General features: G+C 35.7%; 3 protein-coding genes and 1 non-coding gene across 4 annotated transcripts in view; 2 read left to right on the top strand and 2 right to left on the bottom strand.

Moving 5' to 3' along the window:
* dcun1d4 (DCN1, defective in cullin neddylation 1, domain containing 4 (S. cerevisiae)) overlaps positions 1-10,911 on the bottom strand; it is a 38,097-nt gene extending 27,186 nt beyond the window's left edge. Inside the window, exon 1 of the mRNA XM_077220586.1 lies at positions 10,649-10,911. The gene's annotated coding sequence lies outside the window, so the exon portion shown is untranslated. The remainder of the gene's footprint in view (positions 1-10,648) is intronic.
* Positions 1,225-1,338, top strand: LOC143730263 (U5 spliceosomal RNA). The gene has a single exon (XR_013200476.1). It is a non-coding gene; the product is annotated as a U5 spliceosomal RNA (small nuclear RNA).
* Positions 10,912-13,578: 2,667 nt separating the features above from the next.
* Positions 13,579-17,288, top strand: ociad2 (OCIA domain containing 2). The gene is made up of 7 exons (XM_077220552.1): positions 13,579-13,788; positions 14,800-14,893; positions 15,590-15,643; positions 16,046-16,093; positions 16,216-16,360; positions 16,476-16,558; positions 16,757-17,288. Exons 1-6 carry the CDS (start codon positions 13,699-13,701, stop codon positions 16,555-16,557), a joined length of 513 nt encoding a protein of 170 aa, XP_077076667.1. The 5' UTR covers positions 13,579-13,698; the 3' UTR covers position 16,558; positions 16,757-17,288.
* A 976-nt stretch (positions 17,289-18,264) lies between these two features.
* ociad1 (OCIA domain containing 1) lies at positions 18,265-23,954 on the bottom strand. The gene is made up of 8 exons (XM_077220723.1): positions 22,947-23,954; positions 22,683-22,767; positions 22,473-22,526; positions 20,933-20,980; positions 20,668-20,800; positions 20,233-20,462; positions 19,892-20,044; positions 18,265-18,952 (listed from the first exon to the last, which is right to left on the bottom strand). Exons 1-8 carry the CDS (start codon positions 23,004-23,006, stop codon positions 18,915-18,917), a joined length of 801 nt encoding a protein of 266 aa, XP_077076838.1. The 5' UTR covers positions 23,007-23,954; the 3' UTR covers positions 18,265-18,914.
* Positions 23,955-24,078: the final 124 nt, after the last annotated feature.

The following is a 24,078-nucleotide window of genomic DNA, read 5'->3' as shown; positions in this document are numbered from 1 at the left end:
TTGGATTCAGTGTGTTAGCCTACCCCAGTCGTCGTCTGTTGGCGTTGGTCAGGGTTTGTTGTTGCCGTTTGTCTGTGCGGTGTGAATTCGCCTCTAAACATATCAACTAATGAACTTCACATAGGTTCATGTTGATGGAAATTATCACAGTGAGAACCAGAACGCTGTGAGGATGTATGGTGCAGGCAGGTAATTTAGTTTTATTGAATAGGCTATCTAATATATATGGTGTGGTTAGAAGATTTCTAACAACACATTGTTAATTGCTTGTATTTTTCATTCACTTAATACCTTCTCTTTCTTTTTGTTTTATATGGTGGGTCAAACACAGTGAAGGCAATGTTATTAGAGCATAGTGGTAAGCAGTTTGATAAGCGAATTGCTTTAATACAGCAAAAAATACAGAAAGCATTGAATTAGTAGACTAGTGTTGACTCTCTTCATGATATGCCTTTTTGACAGCGGCAATGTATCATGGAAATCATATTTACTGGCTATACTGCTGTTGTGCAAAAGACGACTGTATCTTGCATTTTGATTATATTTAGCTAGTTTTTCATTTTTGTTCCGTTGTGTTATGTTATTCAATGCAGTTTAGTAAGACATCAAATGACCAGTAGGTGTCGCCAGATAGGCTAGGATACGATATTACTGGCAGGAACCACAGTATATGGCAGGAACACATTATTTGTGAAATATCACGTGGATAAACAAGCAGGGAGCGGAATATATTCATTTTATCAGTTTGTCGTCATTACATCTCTATGCAAATGAAAATGTTTAAGCACGGTTTATTTTGTTTATTTGCAAAGAAATGAGTGGGATAATTTATCGTTGTGTTGTAAGCTTCAGTTTATTATTCAGTTTATAAAATATCAAGGATCGTGTGTTTTGTCTTTTTAGTTCCGATCTTGCGAAAACAAAACGGGAAGACAGCTGAAAAATAAAAAAAATATGTAAAGAGAGACTTTATAAAGAAAGTCACGTGACTAACTCAGCAGCTCCCATGATGCATTGCACGCTCAACTTAATATTAGTATCAGGGTTTTATGTACATCTGTACATCTTAAATACAAATTCTAGTAGATTTATTTGTTTATTGTAATGTACTCATTTGGTTGGTGTTACTTTGTTATAGTCACAGTGTAGGCTAGCCTACTTACCGTCACTGATGTTAATGTCGCCTTTCCTCTCATACTGGACCCTGACAGACATTCACTTCATACACTCATGTTTCACCTCATATCGCATAAATCTTTCGCCTTTTACTAAAGATTTCCGTGGGGGGGAACACAATGAGTATTCAATAATTTTTGATGCCCTGCAAATCGTGGGGCTCTCTTGAACTGTAAAAGAAAGACATAATAAATTGTCTATAACCTTATAAATTGTGAAACCGACCATATCATTATTAACGGTCGTGCGGAATATATCAATTTGAATAGTATGCTATTACTGTGTTAGTAAATTAAAACCAAATTATCTTAGTATTTATTTCCTTTTAATTATGTTTAGAGACTGAACTCAGGTGAGGTGAGTTAGGTTTGTGAGTGTAGTTGTGCCGCTACACCAAAAAGTTTACATTTCCCACTGTGATGTGATGGTCAACATATCAGTCGCTGTGTTCGACGACTTAATTTCACTGTTGGTTTTCTCAATCATAGATATACTAAAGGCCTTTATTAAGTATATCTATGGTCACAATACCCTACCCGTCTCTGAGAATCGTGTGTCCGGTGTTACAATATTCAGTTCCTTAAATTTTTAGTTCCACAGTTTGCCTTTATAATTATACAGGCATTCAGATAAATGGTAACGTAACGATACAGCAGAGCACGAGATAATGTCCATGATAATACAATTTATTTTTCTCTTTGTGTTTATCTTTGTGTGTGTGTGTGTGTGTGTGTGTGTGTGAGAGAGAGAGGCTTTACATTTTATTTGAATAGCTCGTTTTGTAGTCTGCCTTTCATTGAGTGACAGTATTGCAGAGTGTTGACAACATTGCTTGAAATAAACCTCCAGAGATGCATCTTTGGCCAAATAAAATGTAGCCTATAAGATGGTCTGGTGCGTTTATTCCGTGTCATACACATATTTTTTTTTAAACTGGGAAAGAGCTGTGCGAAGTGCGATTGATGTTTTATGTTTACCCGGCGTTGAATTCGTGTAAACCCCATTCCTTGCCACATGTCAGTGTCCATGGACCGGTTCTTTGGTGAGTTGTGAGGATGACTGTCGAGTCCACCGGTCTCTATTTTAAGATAATTTGCTTTATTCCCGTTTTCGCAGTTTCCCCTATAATGTTGTAGGATTTTGCTACTGGGTCTTGCTGAAGTTCCGACTTCCGGCGGCTGAGTGACGTCTATGCATAAACATTTTTTTTTAAAACAAAATACATTTAAAGAAACAGACATGGGGGATACATTTAACAAATTTTTCACATACTTTTTCAAAATATTTTTTTTTATCTTTAGCTATATAGCCTATATATTTGTCCTGTTCCACACAAGGTAAAGTGGCCTATTACATTCTGAAAAGAAAGTTTTTCAGAATAAGGGATGGTTTTTATAAATTTCTTATTTCTTGAAATTGCATTTAATGAGTCATAGAATATTTTAAAATCTTTACCAAAAAAAAAAAAAAAAAAAGATGGCTTAATAGACATTACATTACCTAGGCCTATAGCTTTATTTAGGCTTTTGTAACTTTTAATGTGTTCTCAGTTATAGGAGAACCAGTATAACAAGAAGAGTCTATTCCAATAAATTGGCAAAATATATGAAAAATTATCATATATAGATATCTTCTTCCAAGCGTCTTTAGAATAGTCGTAGAATTAATTTCAGGTTATTCCAGGTTGCAAAAAGAGCATAGTGTAGACCTTTTACATTCTACTGAGACTTCTTCTTTAAACTTATTAAGAAAAGAATTGCAAGGATAATATCTCTCTCTGCGATATTTTTAAATGAACTTCTTTTATCTTGTTGGGCAATAAAAATGTATTACTCTCTGACCATATTTTATCAAAAGAGGCAATTGACAAGAATCTTGATTGAGACACTTTCTAACGGGAACATTTCTTATCCAAAATATTAATACCTCCCACTAGCGTAGCCAGAAAAGCGTCTCTGGGTGTGCATAAGAAAAATTGGGTGTGCCACATTTATTGTCAAATTAATGTGCAAAAAAACTCGGACCTGGCTTATCACTAACTTTACAGAATAGACTGGGCTGATGTGTAAAACTGGCTTGCCACATAAACATAATAGGCCTACAGTTTATAAAATATAACTCAGGGCTCAACATTAAGGCTTTACATGTGCTTGTCCTTCGAACAAGTAAATCGGCCATTCTCTTGTCCATGTAAAAATCCAGAAATCGGTTTAAACGATGCTTCATCTTTCATTTTAAATTCTTAGATTTAATCAATAAATTAAAATGAAATAATAAGACACTATGCTGTTAACAATCAAATTAATTAATTTACACTGACAAATTACAACTGCATTAAATAATGTTATGAGATTGTTTTAAATATTTTTTGAAGATACAAATACAGGTCCTTCTCAAAAAATTTGCATATTGTGATAAAGTTAATTATTTTCCATAATGTAATGATAAAAATTAAACTTTCATATATTTTAGATTCGTTGCACACCAACTGAAATATTTCAGGTCTTTTATTGTTTTAATACTGATGGTTTTGGCATACAGTTCATGAAAACCCAAAATTCCTATCTCAAAAAATTAGCATATCATGAAAAGGGTCTCTAAACGAGCTATTAACCTAATCATCTGAATCAACTAATTAACTCTAAACACCTGCAAAAGATTCCGTTAGGTTTTAAAAACCCCCAGCCTGTTTCATTACTCAAAACCGCAATCATGGGTAAGTCTGCCGACCTGACTGCTGTCCAGAAGGCCATCATTGACACCCTCAAGCAAGAGGGTAAGACACAGAAAGAAATTTCTGAACAAATAGGCTGTTCCCAGAGTGCTGTATCAAGGCACCTCAGTGGGAAGTCTGTGGGAAGGAAAAAGTGTGGCAAAAAACGCTGCACAACGAGAAGAGGTGACCGGACCCTGAGGAAGATTGTGGAGAAGGACCGATTCCAGACCTTGGGGGACCTGCGGAAGCAGTGGACTGAGTCTGGAGTAGAAACATCCAGAGTCACCGTGCACAGGCGTGTGCAGGAAATGGGCTACAGGTGCCGCATTCCCCAGGTCAAGCCACTTTTGAACCAGAAACAGCGGCAGAAGCGCCTGACCTGGGCTACAGAGAAGCAGCCTCAGGAATCTTTTGCAGGTGTTTAGAGTTAATTAGTTGATTCAGATGATTAGGTTAATAGCTCGTTTAGAGACCCTTTTCATTATATACTAATTTTTTGAGATAGGAATTTTGGGTTTTCATGAGCTGTATGCCAAAATCATCAGTATTAAAACAATAAAAGACCTGAAATATTTCAGTTGGTGTGCAATGAATCTAAAATATGTGAAAGTTTAATTTGTATCATTACATTATGGAAAATAATGAACTTTATCACAATATGCTAATTTTTTGAGAAGGACCTGTATGACATTGGAAAGAATGATAGCCAACTCGTAAAGTAACGTAAACAAGGTTAACTTATTTAAAAGCAAATTCGGGCTCTATAGAGGCTATTAAATTACTAACTTAGTCTAAAATGATAATTCATACATGCATCACGGTATGTCCGGATTTTGATTCGTAAACAGTTGGACGTTTTACATAATGTTATATTAATATGAAACACAAACAAACAGATCCATCTCTGAAATTGCAGTTTATTATTGAGTCAACAAGAAATTACAAACAATGCGAAATCTACGTTAATTACAATGTTCTTTTACAGAACTCGGCATAACAGATAGAGTTTTTTTGCCCCCTTGATGCGCGCGCATCCGGTATTGTTTGTATACAAGAAACCCGTATATTTTGTTAACGATAATAATTTAAAAATTAAAATACATGTTAAATGTACAAATATTTTAAGTAAACAACAATAGTCCAAGTTTAGGAAACGTTTTTATTAAAACTTTAAAAAAGATTTCTGCATCTATATTTTAGGTGTGCCAGCTGCCACTCTGGGTGGCACCGGCACACCCTGGCACACCCGTTGAGTTATAAAGGATATGTGTTTTCAGAAGGTTAATCAATTTAGGTTAGATGCTTTTCACAAGCAAATGGTAATCATATAGATACAATCCATGAGAAGGAAAATTGATGATAAGTACCATTCTTTTTTAAATATAGTCTTGTTCTTTAATGACACATGTTGGTTAATCCATGAGTGTGGAGAGAAATTATGTTTCATTTCCATGCTTCTGGTGACTGCTTATGGCCTGGTTTCACAACCAAGGCTTGGATTAAGCCAGGATTAGCCTTTAGTTCAATTAGGACATTTCAATCAATCAATCAATCAATAATTTTATTTCTAAAGCACGTTTAAAAACAACATGAGTTGACCAAAGTGCTTTACAGACCCAACCTTACAAAACATATAGACAAACACACCATAAAACAAAACAAAGCACTAAATAAACCACATGTATCTAAGAACAGTTAAAAGCAGCAGAGAAGAGATAGGTCTTCAACCTAGATTTAAAACACTCAATAGAATCACAGGATTTAATGTGTAAAGGGAGACTATTCCAAAGACGCGGTGCTGCTATTGCAAAGGCACGATCTCCCTTAGTTTTTAACCAAGGTTTTGGAACATTTAAAAGGAAGCTTTGAGAGGATCTTTGTGGTCCAGCGGCAACATGATGCTGTAACAAACTAGAGATATAGACAGGGGCAAGCCCATGTAAACCTTTAAAAACCCATTAAAAAACTTTTTTTTTTTTTATTAAACATGCCTTAGAAAAAAACATTACTGGTGCAATGTGCATCTTGAAACAAAACAATGGCATTGACATATTTTAATATAGATCAATGCAAGTTGCTTTCCGTTAAAACATCTCAAACCTGCATTTTAGCCTGGGACTACAGGCTTAAAGATAGCTTAGAAGAACTCGATATTGCAACAGAAACTTTTAACTCTCTCTTTTCCAGCACTTTAGACACAGTTGCTGCGCTGCGCTCAAATAACATTAAAGAAAATAGTCCAACGCCGTGGTACAACGAGCACACTCAGGCCCTTAATAGAGCACCCAGAAAAATGGAGCGCAACTGGAAGGAAACAAAACTAGAGGTATTTCGGATTGCATGGAAGGAGAGCTTGATTGCTTACAGGGAGGCTTTAAAAGCTGTTAGATCTGCTTATTTTTCAACCCTATTAGAAGAAAATAAACATAATCCTAGGTATTTATTTGAAAAAGTGGCTAAACTAACGAAAAAGAAAGCTTCAAGCCCAGAAGTTTCCAAGAAACACAGCAGTAATGACTTTATGAACTTCTTCACTCATAAGATCGATAATATCAGGGACAAAATTATAACTATGCAACCGTCTACTACAGTATCGCATCAGGGAGTGCATTGTAGTCTCCCTGAGGAAAAATTTGATTCATTTGTTGCCATAGGAGAAGAAGAATTTTGCAAAGTGGTTAACTCATCTAAATCGACAACTTGTATGTTAGACCCTATACCGACTAAACTATTGAAAGAGATGCTTCCAGAGGTCATAGATCCTCTTCTGAATATCATTAATTCGTCTTTGTCTCTAGGATACGTACCAAAACCCTTTAAGCTGGCTATGATTAAACCGCTTGTTAAAAAAACGCAACTTGATCCTACAGAATTAGTCAATTACAGGCCGATCTCGAATTTGCCTTTTCTGTCAAAGATATTAGAAAAGGCAGTTTCCTCACAACTGTGTTCCTTTCTTGAAGGAAATGCTATTTTCAGTCCGGATTTAGACCGTACCATAGTACTGAGACTGCTCTCATTAAATTCACAAATGATTTGCTCTTATCATCTGATCGTGGTTGTATCTCTCTATTAGTGTTACTTGATCTTAGTGCTGCATTTGACACCATTGACCACAACATTCTATTGAATAGACTAGAAAACTATGTATCGCATTAATGGAATTGCACTAGCATGGTTTAAATCATACTTATCTGACTGTTATCAGTTTGTAGCAGTAAATGAAGAGATGTCTTATCGGTCAAAAGTTCAGTATGGCGTACCAAAAGGCTCAGTACTAGGACCGCTGCTGTTCACTCTGTACATGCTACCGTTAGGAGATATCATTAGGAAACATGGAATTAGTTTTCACTGTTATGCTGATGATACTCAGCTCTATATTTCCTCAAAACCTAACGAAACTTACCAATTCACAAAATTAACGGAATGCATAGCTGATATAAAAAATTGGATGACTAGTAATTTCCTACTACTAAATTCGGAAAAAACAGAGATTCTAATTATTGGACAAAAAACTTCTACACGCAATAACCTAGAATACTGTTTAACACTTGATGGCTGCTCTGTCAAGTCCTCGTCGACGGTTAGGAACCTGGGTGTGCTCTTTGATACCAATCTCTCATTTGAAAGTCACGTGTCTAGTATCTGTAAAATGCGCATTTTTCCATCTTAAAAATATATCTAAATTACGTCATATGCTCTCATTGCAAATGCAGAACAATTAGTGCATGCGTTCGTGACCTCAAGGCTAGATTATTGTAATGCTCTACTGGGTGGTTGCCCTGCACGCTTAATAAACAAACTACAGATGGTCAAAATGCAGCCGCTAGAGTTCTTACCAGAACCAGTAACTATGACCATATTAGCCTGGTTCTGTCAACACTGCATTGGCTCCCTATTAAACATCGTATACATTTTAAAATATTGCTGATTACTTACAAACAAGGGCGTAGATTTGGTTTGAACATTGGGGGGGTTGAAGTTTGGGTATGCCTCCTGATATTGTGATCATGGTATAAATAATGGGGGGGTTGTAATGCATAGATTTAAATATTGGCGGGGTTATATCCCCCCCATCCCCCCCACAAATTACGCTCCTGCTTACAAAGCACTAAATGGTTTAGCTCCGCAGTACTTGAGCGAGCTCTTAACGCATTATAGTCCTTCACGTCTATTGCGATCTCAAAATTCTGTCCAGTTGATAATACCTAGAATATCAAAATCAACTGCTGGCGGTAGATCCTTTTCCTACTTGGCACCAAAACTTTGGATTAATCTTCCTAATATTATCCGGGAAGCAGACACAGTCTGTCAGTTCAAATGTGGACTAAAAACACATCTCTTTGGCTTAGCATACACATAACACATTATACATTGCTATAATTCAATGTTAGGCTGCATAGTTTAGATCAGCCGGAACCAGGAACACTTCCCATAAATCCTGATGTACTTTGTACATCATAAGAAGGATGGCGTCTACGCTAATATTAGTCTCTCTGTTTATCCCGAGGTTTACCGCAAACCGCCGGATCCAGGCCATATCCAGATCTGATGAAGGACCAGCGCCTGGACACAACGACAACACATCCCTGAAGTGCCAGCCTCATCAACACTGTGAAGGCCTCATGGACACCTCAACAAACTCATCTCCATACCGGCGTGATGACTTCGACCCCTAACCAGATGTACTGGATAAATATTGTGAAAGTTCTGATCCAATTAGACTTGTGACCTATTATGCCGCCTAAATCATAATCATACACTGTTCGTTTGTTGGCCAGAGGAGAACTGGCCCCCTGACTGAGCCTTGGTTCTCCCAAGGTTTTTTTCTCCATTCTGTCACCTGGTGGAGTTTTGGTTCCTTGCCACTGTCGGACATTTAACATTTAATTTTGAAATCAACAATTCTATTACAACTTAACTTTCCTGTTATCTCTGTAACGCTGCTTTGAAACAATTTTTTTTGTAAAAAGCGCTATATAAATAAAGGTGACTAAAGTTGCAGTATCTAATATTGACAGCTAGGGGTTGAAATGGGTACTGCAGTTTAAATTCTAAATATTGGAGAGTGTTGACCCCGCCCCCTCCTCCTCAGACTCCATGCTCAAGCAGGTTGCCAGACTTGAGGACACTCAAAAGGAGCGAGCGAAATTGACACTGGCTACGTTCACATGCAACCAAATAACCCGTTTTGAAGGACTCAATCGGACTGAAAAGCCTTCATGTAAAGACCTTAATCAATCCAACTGAGCCCGATCCGAATTAAATTTCGATCGGATTGAAAGGGGTGGTTTATTCCTTTTCTAATCCGAAAGAGAGAACATCTAAACACTTGATCGGATTGAAAACCGAAACTGAATATGGACCGCGCATGTGCAATGTCGTTGTGTAATGAGGCCTATGATGCGTGGAATGAATGAATGAGTGTCCCGTCATTCTAAAATTCTCCTTTCACTCAGCGTATGTGAAGTGAAGCAGGACAACATCCCACCAGTCCTTGTTTCGGATTCTCATGCACGGACAACAATTCTCATGGTTTTGGGCGCAGGGAGTGGCATTTTTATCGGCGTGTTAAATGTTAGCAGTATGGCACAACGGTTCATATGTTCACTGTCTCCAAATTATGACCAGAAATGGATGTTAAGTCTGTTGTTTAAAACAAATAATGAACCAATATAGGAGAATGGTTGTTATGCGCAAACAGCAGGAAACTCTTTTGTATGTATTTTCATGCTGTGTGCACATGTCAAAAAATCTGTTCCATTTTGAAGCTTGTGACATATAAACGCGCACATCAACCCGATCACATGTTTAGCGTTCATGTAAATACTACATTCGGATTCATCAATCGGAATGAATTCAGTCCGATTAAAATTAAAGTTGTGCATGTAAACGTAGCCAATGAAAGCTGAGGAGACTTGCACACTAGTTTATGAGTTGATTTATCCATGTTTTAATATGCTTCCATTCTGGCTGTGGCATGGTTTTTCAGAGAAACGAGTATGTGAACTTAGCATGTTTCCTAAATATCTGCAAACATATTATGATATGTTTATGCTTTTTAGAAAATTTAATGGGATCACAAAATTTGAAATCACACTAGCATAAATTTTAATCCACCACACTTTACAAAGAACATATTGGGGATATAAAATCATATAGAATTCTCCTGGGCCAAACAATGTTTTATCCAATTGATTAAAAAAATTATATTAAGGGTAGCCTACTGCAATCAAAAGCTTTAAGTCCACCCTCTTAGAACCGAATATAGTAACACCGGCAGCATGTTCATGTAACTTTGTAACTTCAGATCGCCTTTTTCTATGGGTAGGATATGGAAAAAAGCTATAAAATAAATAAAAAGTTGTTATATAGTTGGTTTAATATTAAATATGTTTATAGTTTTATTTATATTTTATATAATATTTTTTGTTTAATATAACTCTGTTTTGATTAGGCATGTGACCTTAAGTCCATAGTTTTACCTCTTTGTCACCATCTCTGTTCGAAATCTGCAATTGCAGTTATTCGCAGAATTATCAACTTTACGTGGGTTGTGCCTCATCACGGTACAGTGCGAATGAATCCAATGTTTTGAGGAGAATGCCAGTGACCGCGCAGGTGTAGATAATGTCATTCAGAATCACAGATTCAACTTTTTGGAAGTATGGCCCATAAGAATAATGTCATCTGAACAAGTAAGCAACATTCACTTTTGTGACCAACTAAGGGGGAAAAAATCATACAGTAGCCTACTTTTTTCTGTAGCCAGCCACTCCGAAGTCCGAACGAAGTCTTTTCCATCTTACAACGGGTGAATCTCCAGTTGTCAATGGTGATTGTCGTTTGAACCTTTCTGGATCCGCCATCAAATTGATAAGTTTAATTATATCAAGTGCTGTGAGAAAAGGCTATAAATCTCCACCTCCAACATCCTTACACGCAATAGCCTACAGCCTACTAGCCGACACACATTCTTGATTTCTACAGCTCTGACGTGATGACGGAAAGACATGCTCAAATTTCCAGCGGAAATCCACCAGTAACACTGGAATTAAAAACATCATTACATCATTGATAAAACATCAAATTATCTACTTTGGATAATTTTTAACCCAAAAAAGTTACGGAATGCAACTTTTTGCTGAAATTTTTGCTGAAGCTGAATTCTAGCTTTAAATATGTAGCCATAAATACATGTTTATGGTTAAAACAGATCCAGTATACAGTAGCCTACTCTTTCTACTATGTAATGAGATCTTGTTTACAGATCAGTCGCTTTTTGTTTTGGGTAATCAGAGCTGCCTGTGTTTGATTAGAAGTTTATTTAATGTGTGTTGATTGTTACTTTTTTAGTACCCGCCTCTGAAATTTGTGTTTTCAGTAGCCGGTAGCACATTCATGTTGTAGAAACAGATTAGACTCTTGTTTCACCACAATACGCATAAAAAATGTATTGGGGAGGACTACAATGAGGAAAATCTAATTTGTTGATGTGACGTCCAAGGACTTTCTTTTCAGTACATTTTTTTTTTTTAAAACACTGTTAACCTATATTTAACATTTGTCAAGTGGGGTTACGATGGTGTGATACTTAGTGTTTGTTTTGTTGTGTGTTCAGAGATGGACAAAGATGGATTCATTATAAAGCACCTGTGAAAATAACCACTCATCGACCATATCAACGCATGAAAACAGTGACTTTGAATATTTGTTTCTATTGAAATTGGCATTGTTTTAATAGACAATAATATGTGTCTCTTTTTTTGAAGTCCTCTGAATATCTTTTTCTTTGCCCTGTAGATTCAAGTACAGCCAGAGGTGGACAGTAACAAAGTACATTTATTTGAGGGCTGTACTTGAGTATTTGTACTTTACTTTGTATCTGTACTTATTTTTTCTGGAAACTGATGTTGGTTTCTAACGTCAACCTGATTTTCATTTTCAACCACAATACAATAGTCTGTCCAACGTTAAAGTCCCCGTGAACCGGAAGTTGCAAACGACTTTTCTCCAGTGTTGTGACGTATTTCCGAGAGAAACGGAATACTAAATGAGGCAAAATAGTGTGCGTGGCTTTTTTTCCAACTAGCACCTGATTGGATCTAGAAAAGTAGGTGTTTCATTCAAACACACAGGCAGCCTGTGTACTGTCAGTTGGAGGGGCGTGGTTACGGATGTTAAGCAGACACCCAAACCGTCAAACCTACGTCATCAGGGAAGGTCCTCCAATGCAGAGGGGAGGGGAAATTTCAGATTTTGATTAAAGATTACGAAGCCAAAAAATTTTTTTGTGTGGATTGACTTGCATGGATGAATTGTTCACCACAAAACGATCAATTTAGGCAAACAAAGTAAGTATGGTCAATTTTGAATTCATGGGGACTTTAAAGATTAACGTCAGTCTAAAGTTAGATTCTTACATCAACCTGATTTTCATTTTCAATGTTGGGTTTGGTCTTCTAAATGCGAATTTTGTCATTGTTTTGGAGCACATATTGGCTAACATATTCATACTAAAAGCCAAAAAACTTTTAATAGGGCACTATTTGAGGGAACAGCCACTTGGGTGTCCGAAACCATTGTGGACGTTATTGAGTGCACTTATTCAATCTAACATTAAATCCCACTACTGGAACTGTGTTCTAGAAATAAATTTGATATTGATATGAGGGTTGGCAGGCATAGATTCAGAGGCATAAGGTACTGTAAGTATTACATACAACACTGCAACAATAATAAAATAATGCATTGACATTTACTTTTTACTTCTGATACTTCAGTACTTTTAAAAACAAGTACTTCTGTACTTTTACTAAAGTAAAAGTCGGTCTTTACAACTTTTACTTGTAACGGAGTAGTATTTGACCAGTATCTGTACTTTCACTCAAGTAAGGAAGTTGTGTACTTTGTCCACCTCTTAGTACAGCATCTAGGTATAAAATAGCCTTATACATAATTCCTTGCCAATGCATGAAAGCTATTAAAAATCTGAGTTGATGCACCCTTATTTCTCTGGCAGTCTATTTATGTTGCCTCTCTTCTCTTCTTCTTCCTACTGATTTATGACCTTTTCTTTCTGCTGAAAATAACAAGTGTCTTCAAAATGTCTTTCTTGGATTGGTCAGGTCTTCGAATGCTAAAGTTTAAAAGATAATTTTTGAGCAGTGCAAGTATGTATAACCCTTATTCTTACAAATTTATGAAAATGACAGAGACAGAGTGAATTGTAGCGGTGTGAATGTATCCAAGGGTGCGTCTATCTAGGGTGAAATTGTGCGATAAAGATTTATCAGAGTAGGCAGTGAATGTTGGACAGAGGTGAGGTTGCTGACACGAGTAGGTAATGTGTCAAAACAGGAAATCGGCACACTTCAAAAAACTCAAATAACTTTGAAAGGGGATATTATTGGTAAAACACCAGCACTCTAAGGTCTTTTAAGCATGATATAATGTGACAAAAAACTACAAAAAACATGCAGAATTGGGTAAAGTATCAAATCATTAGGTTCATATATTTTTATTCATATTTCAAATGCACAGTTTGAACTAAAAACACTAAATTCAGTGATTAAATTCAAATAGCACAGTGTTCATGTGTAATTTGCAGGGAAACCATGACATTGCATTTGGGTTGAAAGCAGCCCTCTGTACAGGACAACACAGCACTGCCCCCAAAGGGAGGTGCATGTACAAAGTTAAGGAATGGAGAGGAGGAGCTCAATGAGCAGGTCGAAAGAAGAACAGCAGAAAGACGTAGTAGAAACAGAAGAAGCAGAACAGACTAAGAGAAAAGTGAGGAAGACATGGCTGAAAAAGACATGAGCACAGAAGGACATCAGAGTACAGAAGCAGAAGGACCGGTGGATACAAAACCCGGCCAGTCTGGGTGGAAGGTAGGAGAGGGTTGAGATGTTTGTTTATCTTTTAAAAAAACTGCAGCTAAATATTCATGTTGTGTCTTTTAACATTAAAAAAATAAGATATTTAGCATTAATGTGGGTCTTGGTGGAGAGCAGTGTTCTTTGTGTCAGTGTTAAATGCATACAGCATCTGAATGTTAGTTCAGATCAATGTTCATGTGGTTGATAGCAGGTGGACTGATAGTAACCAGGTGTTTCACTGCACTTTCTGATACAAGGCCTGCATCTTCTGTATGGTGTCACCATGTTTACACAGAAAGACATGATGTAAATTGGGTTTTGTAGATTTTAGATGCATTTAAAAAAGTGCTCAAATGTCGCCTACAGAATATCCTTTGAAAGCAGCCAGCTGGCTTGAAAGAACCATGTGATGATTGTTTAACTTTGGGAAATAGCTTGATAAATGGTTGTGACTTCCTGAAGAAAAATAAATTGTTTTGGGACTATACATTAATCATTTTTGATGACAACTAACTGGACAGTGGATCTGTAATTCCTAGCATGCTGTTTTTTAATGTGTTTTTCAATAAAGGGAAACACATGTTGGTGTTTAATAATTAGTTACGTTGGACAAGTTTCTGTAATGTTTTTTATTATTATTTTGTGGTTACCATTGTGCTGAAGAGTGGTGCTTGCTTAGGATATGGGCTGATATGGAGTGAGTTTAGCAGATTCAGTGAGTGAGTAATAATTATTCTAAAGCATTTTGTTTGTTTATTCTATACGTTACATGTAATAATGAATAAAATCTGAATTTTTTTATTTTTATTTTTATTGTCTTAAATACATTTTACACAGAATTACTTTAGGTCTGTACAATAAGAATGAAACAAAGTTATTTCAAACAATGTTTTGTTGAGCCAACTTTATACATTTAAGTTCCTGTGTCATTTAACCAGGAGTAATGCATGTTAGTATGCTTAAGTTCATTGAAATGAGAGGAATATTAGGGACTACTTTTTTCTGACCTTTTTGCTGTTACAGCAATTCCAATGCCCCATAACAGATCGACGCTTTCCCAGGGAAGATATGAAGGCGATATGGAAGGAATGTCAGTACGAGAGCTTCTGGTATCGAGGTAAAGAAATAAGTACTCATTTATACTATCCCTTAAAGTGATAGTTCACCAACAATGAAAATGCCATCATCATTAACATTCATGTTGCTTCAAACTTGTATTACTTTCTTTTTTCTTTGAAACGCATAAATATTCAAAAAAAAATATGACCTGATATGATGTTTTTTGTTCAGTTCAGTTACACAATTTGTATAATGTCTTTGGTGATGGGTAGCTTACTTAAAAAAAATAAGTCAAAAAATATAGGAGAGGTTCACCTCTGAATGATCTTCACAGGTTGTTTGCTCTGGTAAAAAGGGATTTGACGTGTGTGTACATGTATTTTCAAGAATGTTTGTCCAAAAAAAGAGCCAATGGAGTAAAATAGTGCATTTATTATCTAGTGCTTTTGTTTTGAATTTGGTTTAACCCTAGCACTGTTTGTGTTGGGGGAAACATAAGCCTCAAATTTAGTCTGCCAGTTGTTTGAGGCTGACAGTGATCTGTGACCCAGTTCTCCAATGTAACCAAATATTCATTAGAAGGTCAAAATTAAAGATATGAGATATTATATCAGCACCTTTTTATCCAACCATCCCCTTTAGAGAGCGGGAATCATTTCCAAAAATGGGTGTTGGAACCATTTGGTATTTAGATGTTGAATTTGGAATCATAATGTGTAGCTTTTTAACCTCTGACCTGTTAATGTCTCCACAGCTCTTCCGCTCTCTACCGGTAGCGTGGCTGTGACTGGTGGCCTCATATACAGTGGTAAGATTCAGTCTACATAATGTGAAAAAGCATTCATTACACAAAGCTGTTGGGTTTTAGACATAGAGTTAAGGGGCAACGGTACTAAAAAAAACTGGTTACAACAGTCTGTCAGTCATGCACTTATGAATGAAACACTTAGTTCATTTTTGTGTTTAAAACGACAGATGCAGGGTAGCGGAACAACTTTTAACTTGGGTTCAGCAGCAGAGATTACCGCAACATTTCCATCTAGCTCATGTTTACACAGAACAAGAATGGAAAAGCAATGCAGTGGAATTGAAAAATGCATTCTGTATGAACAGCCCCTAAAAAGTCTTTAAATCACTGATTTTTTTTTTCTTTTTTAATTTTGATTAATTGAAAGCAGATAATCCAGTTTGTAATTTAATACTTTTATAGGTATCTGGAAACAGTCCAAGCGATTTGGGTATTTCCCTAAACTGCTTTGTAAGTCCCTTTTGAGTAATAATGTAATTTCCCACCTCATATTATTATGCATGCTTTGTATCATCGATACAATGACAATATACAGCTGGAATACAAACTCACCAATCTACTTTCCTCTGCAGTGGCGGGTATTGTGGGTTATGCAGTAGGCAAAGCGTCCTATGCTGGGGCCTGCAAAGAGAAGTTCAATAATAAACTGGGACCAGAGTTCACAAAAGGCTTTGGTCCTTCTGGATTTGGACCAGGTGGCCATAGACCTTTACATAAGTAAGTATCAAAATGTGTGGGTTATACATGTCATTAACGTGTTGTCAGTAACGCTTTGCACGCTGGGAACTGAAATCAATTTTAGTAATGTCTGTTCATGGTGTCCTTTATACAGACACTGCATCCATATGTGTGAAAAGTGCAAGCAACAAGAAGTACAAGCTTCAACAACGCCTAATGCACCCACTCAGAGTTGAGGTAATTTTTTTTTTAAATTAAATAAAAACAGACTGACACACACACACACACGTCCAAACACACCCCTATATCTAAACACAAAAGATCCACAGTCAACACCTGTACGCTGAACCACACCTACCACTCTGGCGTTGTTCATATGAGGATAACTATGTGTAATCAAGGCTAAAGGTAAATATATTCGTTTTTCTGTTGCAGGATCAACAGGACACTGCTCATCACTCTATGTATTTTTTTTCTAATAAAAAATAAACAAAATATTTTCTTCTTTGTAAATGATACGACAGAAAGCAGCTGAAATCATCTTGAATGGACCTTAAAACTAACTAACCAGCAGGGGGCGACAAGACACTGCTGTTGGCAAATTATGAGCCATAGTGTGTGTCAAATGGCAGCGATGTTTTAGCACTAATAGTTGTGGTGTTTGTGCATGAGGGATTTTAGGTAATAAGGAATGTAGGTATGCTGTTGTAGATGTTCTCAAGTAGTGTTAAATCTGGTTGGCCCTACTAATGAATTCACCTCATAAGAATAAGCATGCTCTTTGTAATATGTATTGGGGCGGTTTCCCGGACAGGGTTTAAATTAAACCATGAATAAGTATGCTTTAATCTAGAATAGTTAATCGTGGTTTAAAAATGGCTTTCTGACATACAGATTAAGTACAGATTAAATAACACCTAAACTATGGAGTCCTGAATTAAAATAAACAAGATTTATTTAAAACCAACTGTGCTCTGAATCAGCATGACAAAGGTTGCCAATAAAACAAGAAATTAACCAAGAAAATCTTAAAATTGCATGGAACTGAGAAGCAAATCCAAGGAGAACAATGGCAGCAGAAAAGGACCGCAATAAATCTGTAGCCTATTGTTTATCCTTTTGATCTTTCATTACAAAAAAACAAAACAAAAAAACTAACCAACCTTTCAACAAGTAAAACAAATGAACGTGGGTTAGGTAATTGTACCCCCTAATTATTATGAGTGAAATAAGTGAAAAAAGTATATGCATTCATATTTACAATTTTTAGCACACCAGGGTACATTTGTCCAGCCATGGCTTCCGGCATTACAGGACTATTGATATGAGGGAATAAAAAGGTCAAATTCGCTAAATCATCCACCACACAATGCGTAAAACCAAAGAATATTCTGATGTGCAGCAAAAGATTGAGTTTCACAAATTTTCAGTTTTTTTATTTCACTTAGTATATATATATTTTTTTACTTCAATGAAAGGTTAGGTTTTTGTGAATGTTTTGTTCATATTTGCCAAGGGTGCCAATAATTCTGACTACGACTGTATGCATCTAAGTAAAACACGTTTGAGAAACAACAATAAGCTAAACTTGCCTAATGGTAGGTTTGACTTAAGCATTAATTTAGTCCGGGAATAGCTCAAGTCTTCCTCCAGGAAAGAGACTAACCTCATATAGTTATAAACCAATAATTTGCTCAACTTTTCTGATTCTTTGTTTACTACGTAGAAGGGAGTGGAGGTTTCAGTTCAATTTTATGACAGTAAAGAGATGCCCTTTGAGTGGGATCATAATATTGTACCGCAGAAATCACATCCACATCTCAGATTCCTTTAAAATAAAAAAAACTAAACGTATATATATATATATATATATATATATATATATAATTACATTCACAAACAAGGATTCAAAGAACAGTGAATGAATTATAGATGTCACAGGCTTTGACTGAATTTAACATTTAATTGTAAATCTTAATCAAAAGAATAAAAAAAGCCTTAAACCTCAGAACACGCATATCTTCATCTCTTATCTCCAGCTCAGAGGACATGACTGTAATAACTGCAACATCAGTGAATGATGTCATTATTATCATGGGTCCAAGTCTAAACACCTCTACTGTCATAACGTACAACGTCATAATCGTCACTTGTGCACAGCTTTAATGTTGGCTGGACAATAATTTCAGTGGATAAATCAACTTTGACGCTTTTCTTCTATCCCCATTTCCCTGGGTTTATATTTAAGAATGTTGTATCTAAAGTACTTGTATTTATTAACAAATTTCAAGCATATTTGGACAATGTCCTAATCAATAAAACACTGATACTTTGTTAAAATGCTTTAGATTAAATCCACTTAAAGCTAGAAGCCCAGAATATAAACATTTGTTTTCATACCACACATGCCATCAAAAGCATTTTTATTCTAACAGGTTTGCATTAATTTCCCACACTAAGTTTTGCTCCTTAAAATACAATCATCTTCAATTCAGCATTTGGTCGGATCTGGCAGAACGAGGCGTGACAACTCCACAGAAGTCACTGCGTATAGATCGTGAGCTCTTCAGACAGTTGATTCTCCAGGTCACTCTTACTCGTCCCAAGCATCTCCATACTGGTTCTTTTTAACTGGAGAGGTAAGAAAGAAACCAGTTTACGGATTAAAAGATACAAGGACATTGAGATTATTAAATAACTGGTAACATTTTACAAAAAGGTTCCATTAGTTAACAGTGGTTAATGCATTAACTAATAATGTGCAATACATTTGTTACAGTATTTTTTAATATTCATTCAATTTAGTTAATAAAAATAAAGCTTCATTGTTATTTCATGTTATCTCAGGTCTATTAAATAATAATATTATAAGATACAAATTTTGATATTGAATTGTGTATTAGTAAGTGTTGATATTAAGACGTATTATTCATTGTTAGTTCATGTTACCTATTATAGTGGAACCTAAAGTCGTACCAAATAATTATTAACGGGAATGTTCATACAGATGCCATATAATTATGCAACGCTTCAACAGTCACGTCAGTGGAAGTATTAAAGGGATAGTTCACCCAAAAATAAAAAATTCTGTCATCATTTATTGTTGTTGTTGTTCCAAACCTGTATGAGTTTGTTTCTTCTGTTGAACTAAAAAGAAATTATTTTGAACAATGTTGGTAACCAAACAGTTGACTGTAGCCATTGACTTCCATAGTAGAAAAAAAATACTATGGACGTCAATGGCTACAACTGTTTTGATTACTGACATTCTTCAACATATCTTCTTTTGTGCTTCTTTCTCAGAAATTCATACATGTTTGGAACTACATAAGTGTGAGTAAATGATGACAGTATTTTTATTTTTGGGTGAACTATCCCCTTCAATCGGCAATCCAACACAAAACTGTTTTTGTGTTTTTTTCATGGATGCTTTGACATTTATATGTTAAATATTCAACAAGATAAGGCCAACTCGTAACTTTACTGGCTTTTAGAATCCTTATAGGTCTCACAAATCATTGTTGCTATAGACTTATTCAAATTTTAGGGAAATCAGTTACTAAAGCTCACCTTCCTTAGGTGCCGCCACCTCTCTTTGTGGTTTCAGCAGTGTTTCAGCTTTTTGTGTGAGAGTGACCTCATAGTTCTCTCTGTTCTTGCTACGCAGTTCCTCATACAACACTGGCTTCTTCTTAGGCACATCCTCATCTGGATAGAATGGCGCTTTGGGATAAATGCAAACTACTTGTTAAACATCTACCAATCAGATGACAAATTCTTATTCAATGACGAATGTCCTTCCTCTTTGCCAATTCTACAAAAATGTATATTTGTTTATAGAAGTGTGTATGATTATATGTATTATATGTATATTTGTATGATCTGGTCGTCATGTGCAAGGGTGGCAATACCTTGAGAAGAATTATCATCCCTGATGTTAACGGGACCAGAATCACTGAATCCAGAACTAAAAGGAGTGGGGTCGTATGATTGGGAGGGGCTGCTGTAGGTATAGTCACTTGTGTAACTGCTGTAGCTCTCAGGCATAGAACTGACTTCTGTTGCAGGCTGAGAAACAGACTCAGAACCAGACTGTTGAGATTCTGATGTGTTTAGATCTGAAAATTCTGACTGGTTTGTCCTTAAAAATAAAAAAATAAAATTATTGCGTGTAAAAATTACTTGTCTTAAAGTGAATTACTTAAATAATAATGTATTTCTGTTTCAAAGGACATGTTGGATAAAATATCTATTTTCAGAAAAATAAATAAATAAATATATATATATATATATATAAACTAATAAATGTAAGAATAAGTGTGTGCAATGCTGTAACGTGTTCTTACGCAGAAGGCATGTTATGCAGACGTCCCTGTCGTAGTGCCTCTCCCAGTGGGGAGTTCTCCAGTTTCCTGAACTTTTCTTGACAGACCCTCATGTAAGACATTTTCCCACCAATGTATCCAAATATGCCAGCAACTGCATAAAAATCACATTCATTCAGTGGAACTTGAGAAAATGTTGCCTTTTAATAGTCCTCCATCTTCATATAACCTTGGTTTTAAGTGTCTTTCTATAAAATGTGTACCGGCTGTTGTTCTTGATACTCACTGGCAACTTTTGGAAGAGAGCCAAATCGGGGTGATGGAGCAAGTATTCCTGGGGATAAACAATAACAATGCAAGTTTTTTTTAAACCCTTTTTACAGATTAAAGAAAAATTACATTTCTGTCCATTTATTCTACCTCATGTCATTCCTAACCCTTAAAATGTTTGCTTCCATTTACCATTTTTGATGTGCTCTGTGAATAGTATAAGTGAACACACACGTTAAAGTTGACTAAAAAGAGGAATAAAAAAATCATCTTTTGGAAAATGATCTTAATGCCTTAATTTAAAAAAATGAGGAAAAATCCAACCTTTAAGGACACCAATTTTCTTTGTAAATGAATAATGTATCGTAAATAAATAAATAAATGTTCTTCCTTATTTCCTTATGTTAAATTCCCATAGAGTCCGGCAGATTTTTATTTTTAAAGGCCAGTTATTTCATGGATTCAGGATACTATGCATCCTGATAAAGTTCCCTTGGCCTTTGGAATTAAAAAAGCCCCACATCATCATATTCCCTCCACCATACTTAAAGATTGGCATGGTGTTATTTCAGTTAGGCTAATAGCTGTTTGATTTGCATTGAGAGATGATCTTATGGAAAGTGCTCCAATCCAAGTGCCAATCTCTAGGTATAGTGAAGGGAATGTGATGATGTGGGGATATTTTAATTCCAAAGGCCAAGGAACTTTATCAGGACGCATAGTATCCTGGATCCATGAAATAACTGGCCTTTAAAAATAAAAATCTGCCTGCCTCTATGAGAATCTAACATAGGAGTGCCCTGACTTATGCACCCTGTATTTTAAGGAAGAACATTTATTTATTTACGATACATTATTCATTTACAAAGAAAATTGGCGTCCTTAAAGGTTGGATTTTTCCTAATTTTTAGGCATTAAGATCAATTTCCAAAAGATGATTTTTATTCCTCTATTTAGTCAACTTGGGCACTGTATGTATGTTGAGCAATGTTCATATGTGAATATAAAAACCTAAATTAAATCTGTTCATACTATAAAGCATACATGTGTCTTTAGAAGACTTGGATCAGACCACTCGATTCATATGGTTTTCTTTATGAAATTTTCTTTATTTATATGGATATCTTTATGAACATTCTGAAGCATCAAAGTTTGGGTGGAATGGACTTTCAATGTAGGGACAGAAGCCCATCTTAATTTGTGTTTCATAGATGCATGAAAGTCTAATGGGTTTGGATGGAATAACAAAAAAGAATGAGAACTTCCATTTTTGGTTGAAATATCCTTAAAATTTCCATGACTTCTCCATAACTTTAATAGTTATTTGTAATAACTAAAATCATTATAATTGAGATTGATCACACTTTCAAGAGCAATTTCTAGCTATAGCATATCTAGAAAAAAAATTATATTCCCTATAGAAATTCCCATTATTTTTTAAGATTTCATTGATTCCATTACTTTTCCAGTTCCTACAATTCCCAGATAATTCTAGGTTTTCCATGACAATGGGAACCATGAGTAAAAAGAAACTGAAATATTGGACTTGAACTTACCTCTTGATACCATTACCTGAGCGACTCCCATTGCAATGGCGGAAAATGGCAAGGCTGCAAATAATGAGAGCAGACATGTTCACAAGTCTCTTTTCTCATCAGAGGCAAAATCAAAGCCCCTTGAGACAAAAGCTTGCAAAGTAAACAAAATAAAGGAATGTTAAAAAAATGTTTTGTTGAATAACAGTCAAGGTCCAGTATACTACTCACATCTGTACCATAAGCTTTCTGAATTGCACTCTCTGAAGACACGCCTCTCTTCTTCATTGGGAATGTAAGCAGCTCCAAAAGGACCCTGAGAAGACAAAACTATGCGTGAGGAAACTCTCTGAAAGTTCCCTACCAACGATCTAATTGATCATGTAAACAGAAAACCGAGCACATATTTTGCTTTTGAAGTACTTCTGCATGAGATACAGCAGTAGAGAGAGAATATTTGGTTTATAAACACTGTCAGGTGAATTTACTACCTACCTTACTTGACGCATGTGGGACTTGAGCAGCCGGAGTAAAACCAGACGATGCTTGCGACATGACTTATTCAACAGACACAGTGCGATTATTAAAACAATCTTGTTTTCGCAGTATCCATAGGATTACGCGGATAACTAGTCAACAAGACCAAAGACACACTTTATTACATGACCTCCAGTCGACTCTTATCAGCAACAACACTAACCCGGAAGTGCTGGAGTTAAGCCGGAAGCATCAAACAAAAACCTCACAACCAATGCCATAGCACTGCTCACAACACCTCAAAAAATTTGGAAAGATATTTTAAGTATTATTTTAAACGGTTGTTAATGTTACTCTTTGTTTTCTGTATAAATGTTCATTTGATGAAGAATGCTATATTGTAAAGTCTACGTCGCCAAATGCAAATACCAATTGAAATTCATGAATATGAAAGAAATAAAACATATAACTATCACAATCTAAATATTTGTTTGTTTCTTCACCTGTGAAGATTTAATGAAGATTTTTTCGACGTTATTTGTAATACATGTACATGTAATATCACTGAATGTCCGTTCATGTTTACTATTCTTTCTTACGAATAAAAGATACAGAAAAAGAAGGTCTCAAATATAAAGCGTTTAGACAAACGTTTATGTACATGTAAACATATGTAAAAGTATTGATTATTCCATAAATTCGAGCACGTAGTAATGTTTCTTATACCCTGAATAAATGCTGATACTGTAGTCCGAAAATAGAAAGAAACGAGATTAGATTAATTGAACAGATACAGATGTTTGCGAAAGGGATTAGAGAACTTAAGATATAAGTTACTGTCAATATGAGTATTAATCGCTTTTAGGGTTATGTCAATTGCCATTTAATTGCATAATCTATCGACTGACCTCACAAAGAAAAAGTAAACCTCATAAACAACGAACAGCAGAGGGGTCTGATATAAAAGTCTTGATTTTTTTCTAGTCTATCTATGTACTACTTATACGCAGTGTACGAACGTGTATTTTGACAAACCGAGCGAAGTATCACAGAATCATGTGCTACAGCCAATCCAGTAGCAGTACAAGTTGATTGATGGCTGAATTAGCAAATAGAATGGTCCGTTTGTTAAGCGTATGAATACAGTGCA

The sequence above is a fragment of the Siphateles boraxobius genome, unplaced genomic scaffold, assembly GCF_051911475.1.
Source record: "Siphateles boraxobius isolate OS27281-9 unplaced genomic scaffold, OSU_SipBor_1 8, whole genome shotgun sequence".
NCBI lineage: Eukaryota > Metazoa > Chordata > Actinopteri > Cypriniformes > Leuciscidae > Siphateles > Siphateles boraxobius.
Note: the sequence above shows the minus strand (reverse complement) of the source record. Positions and strands in the feature narration are given on the sequence as shown.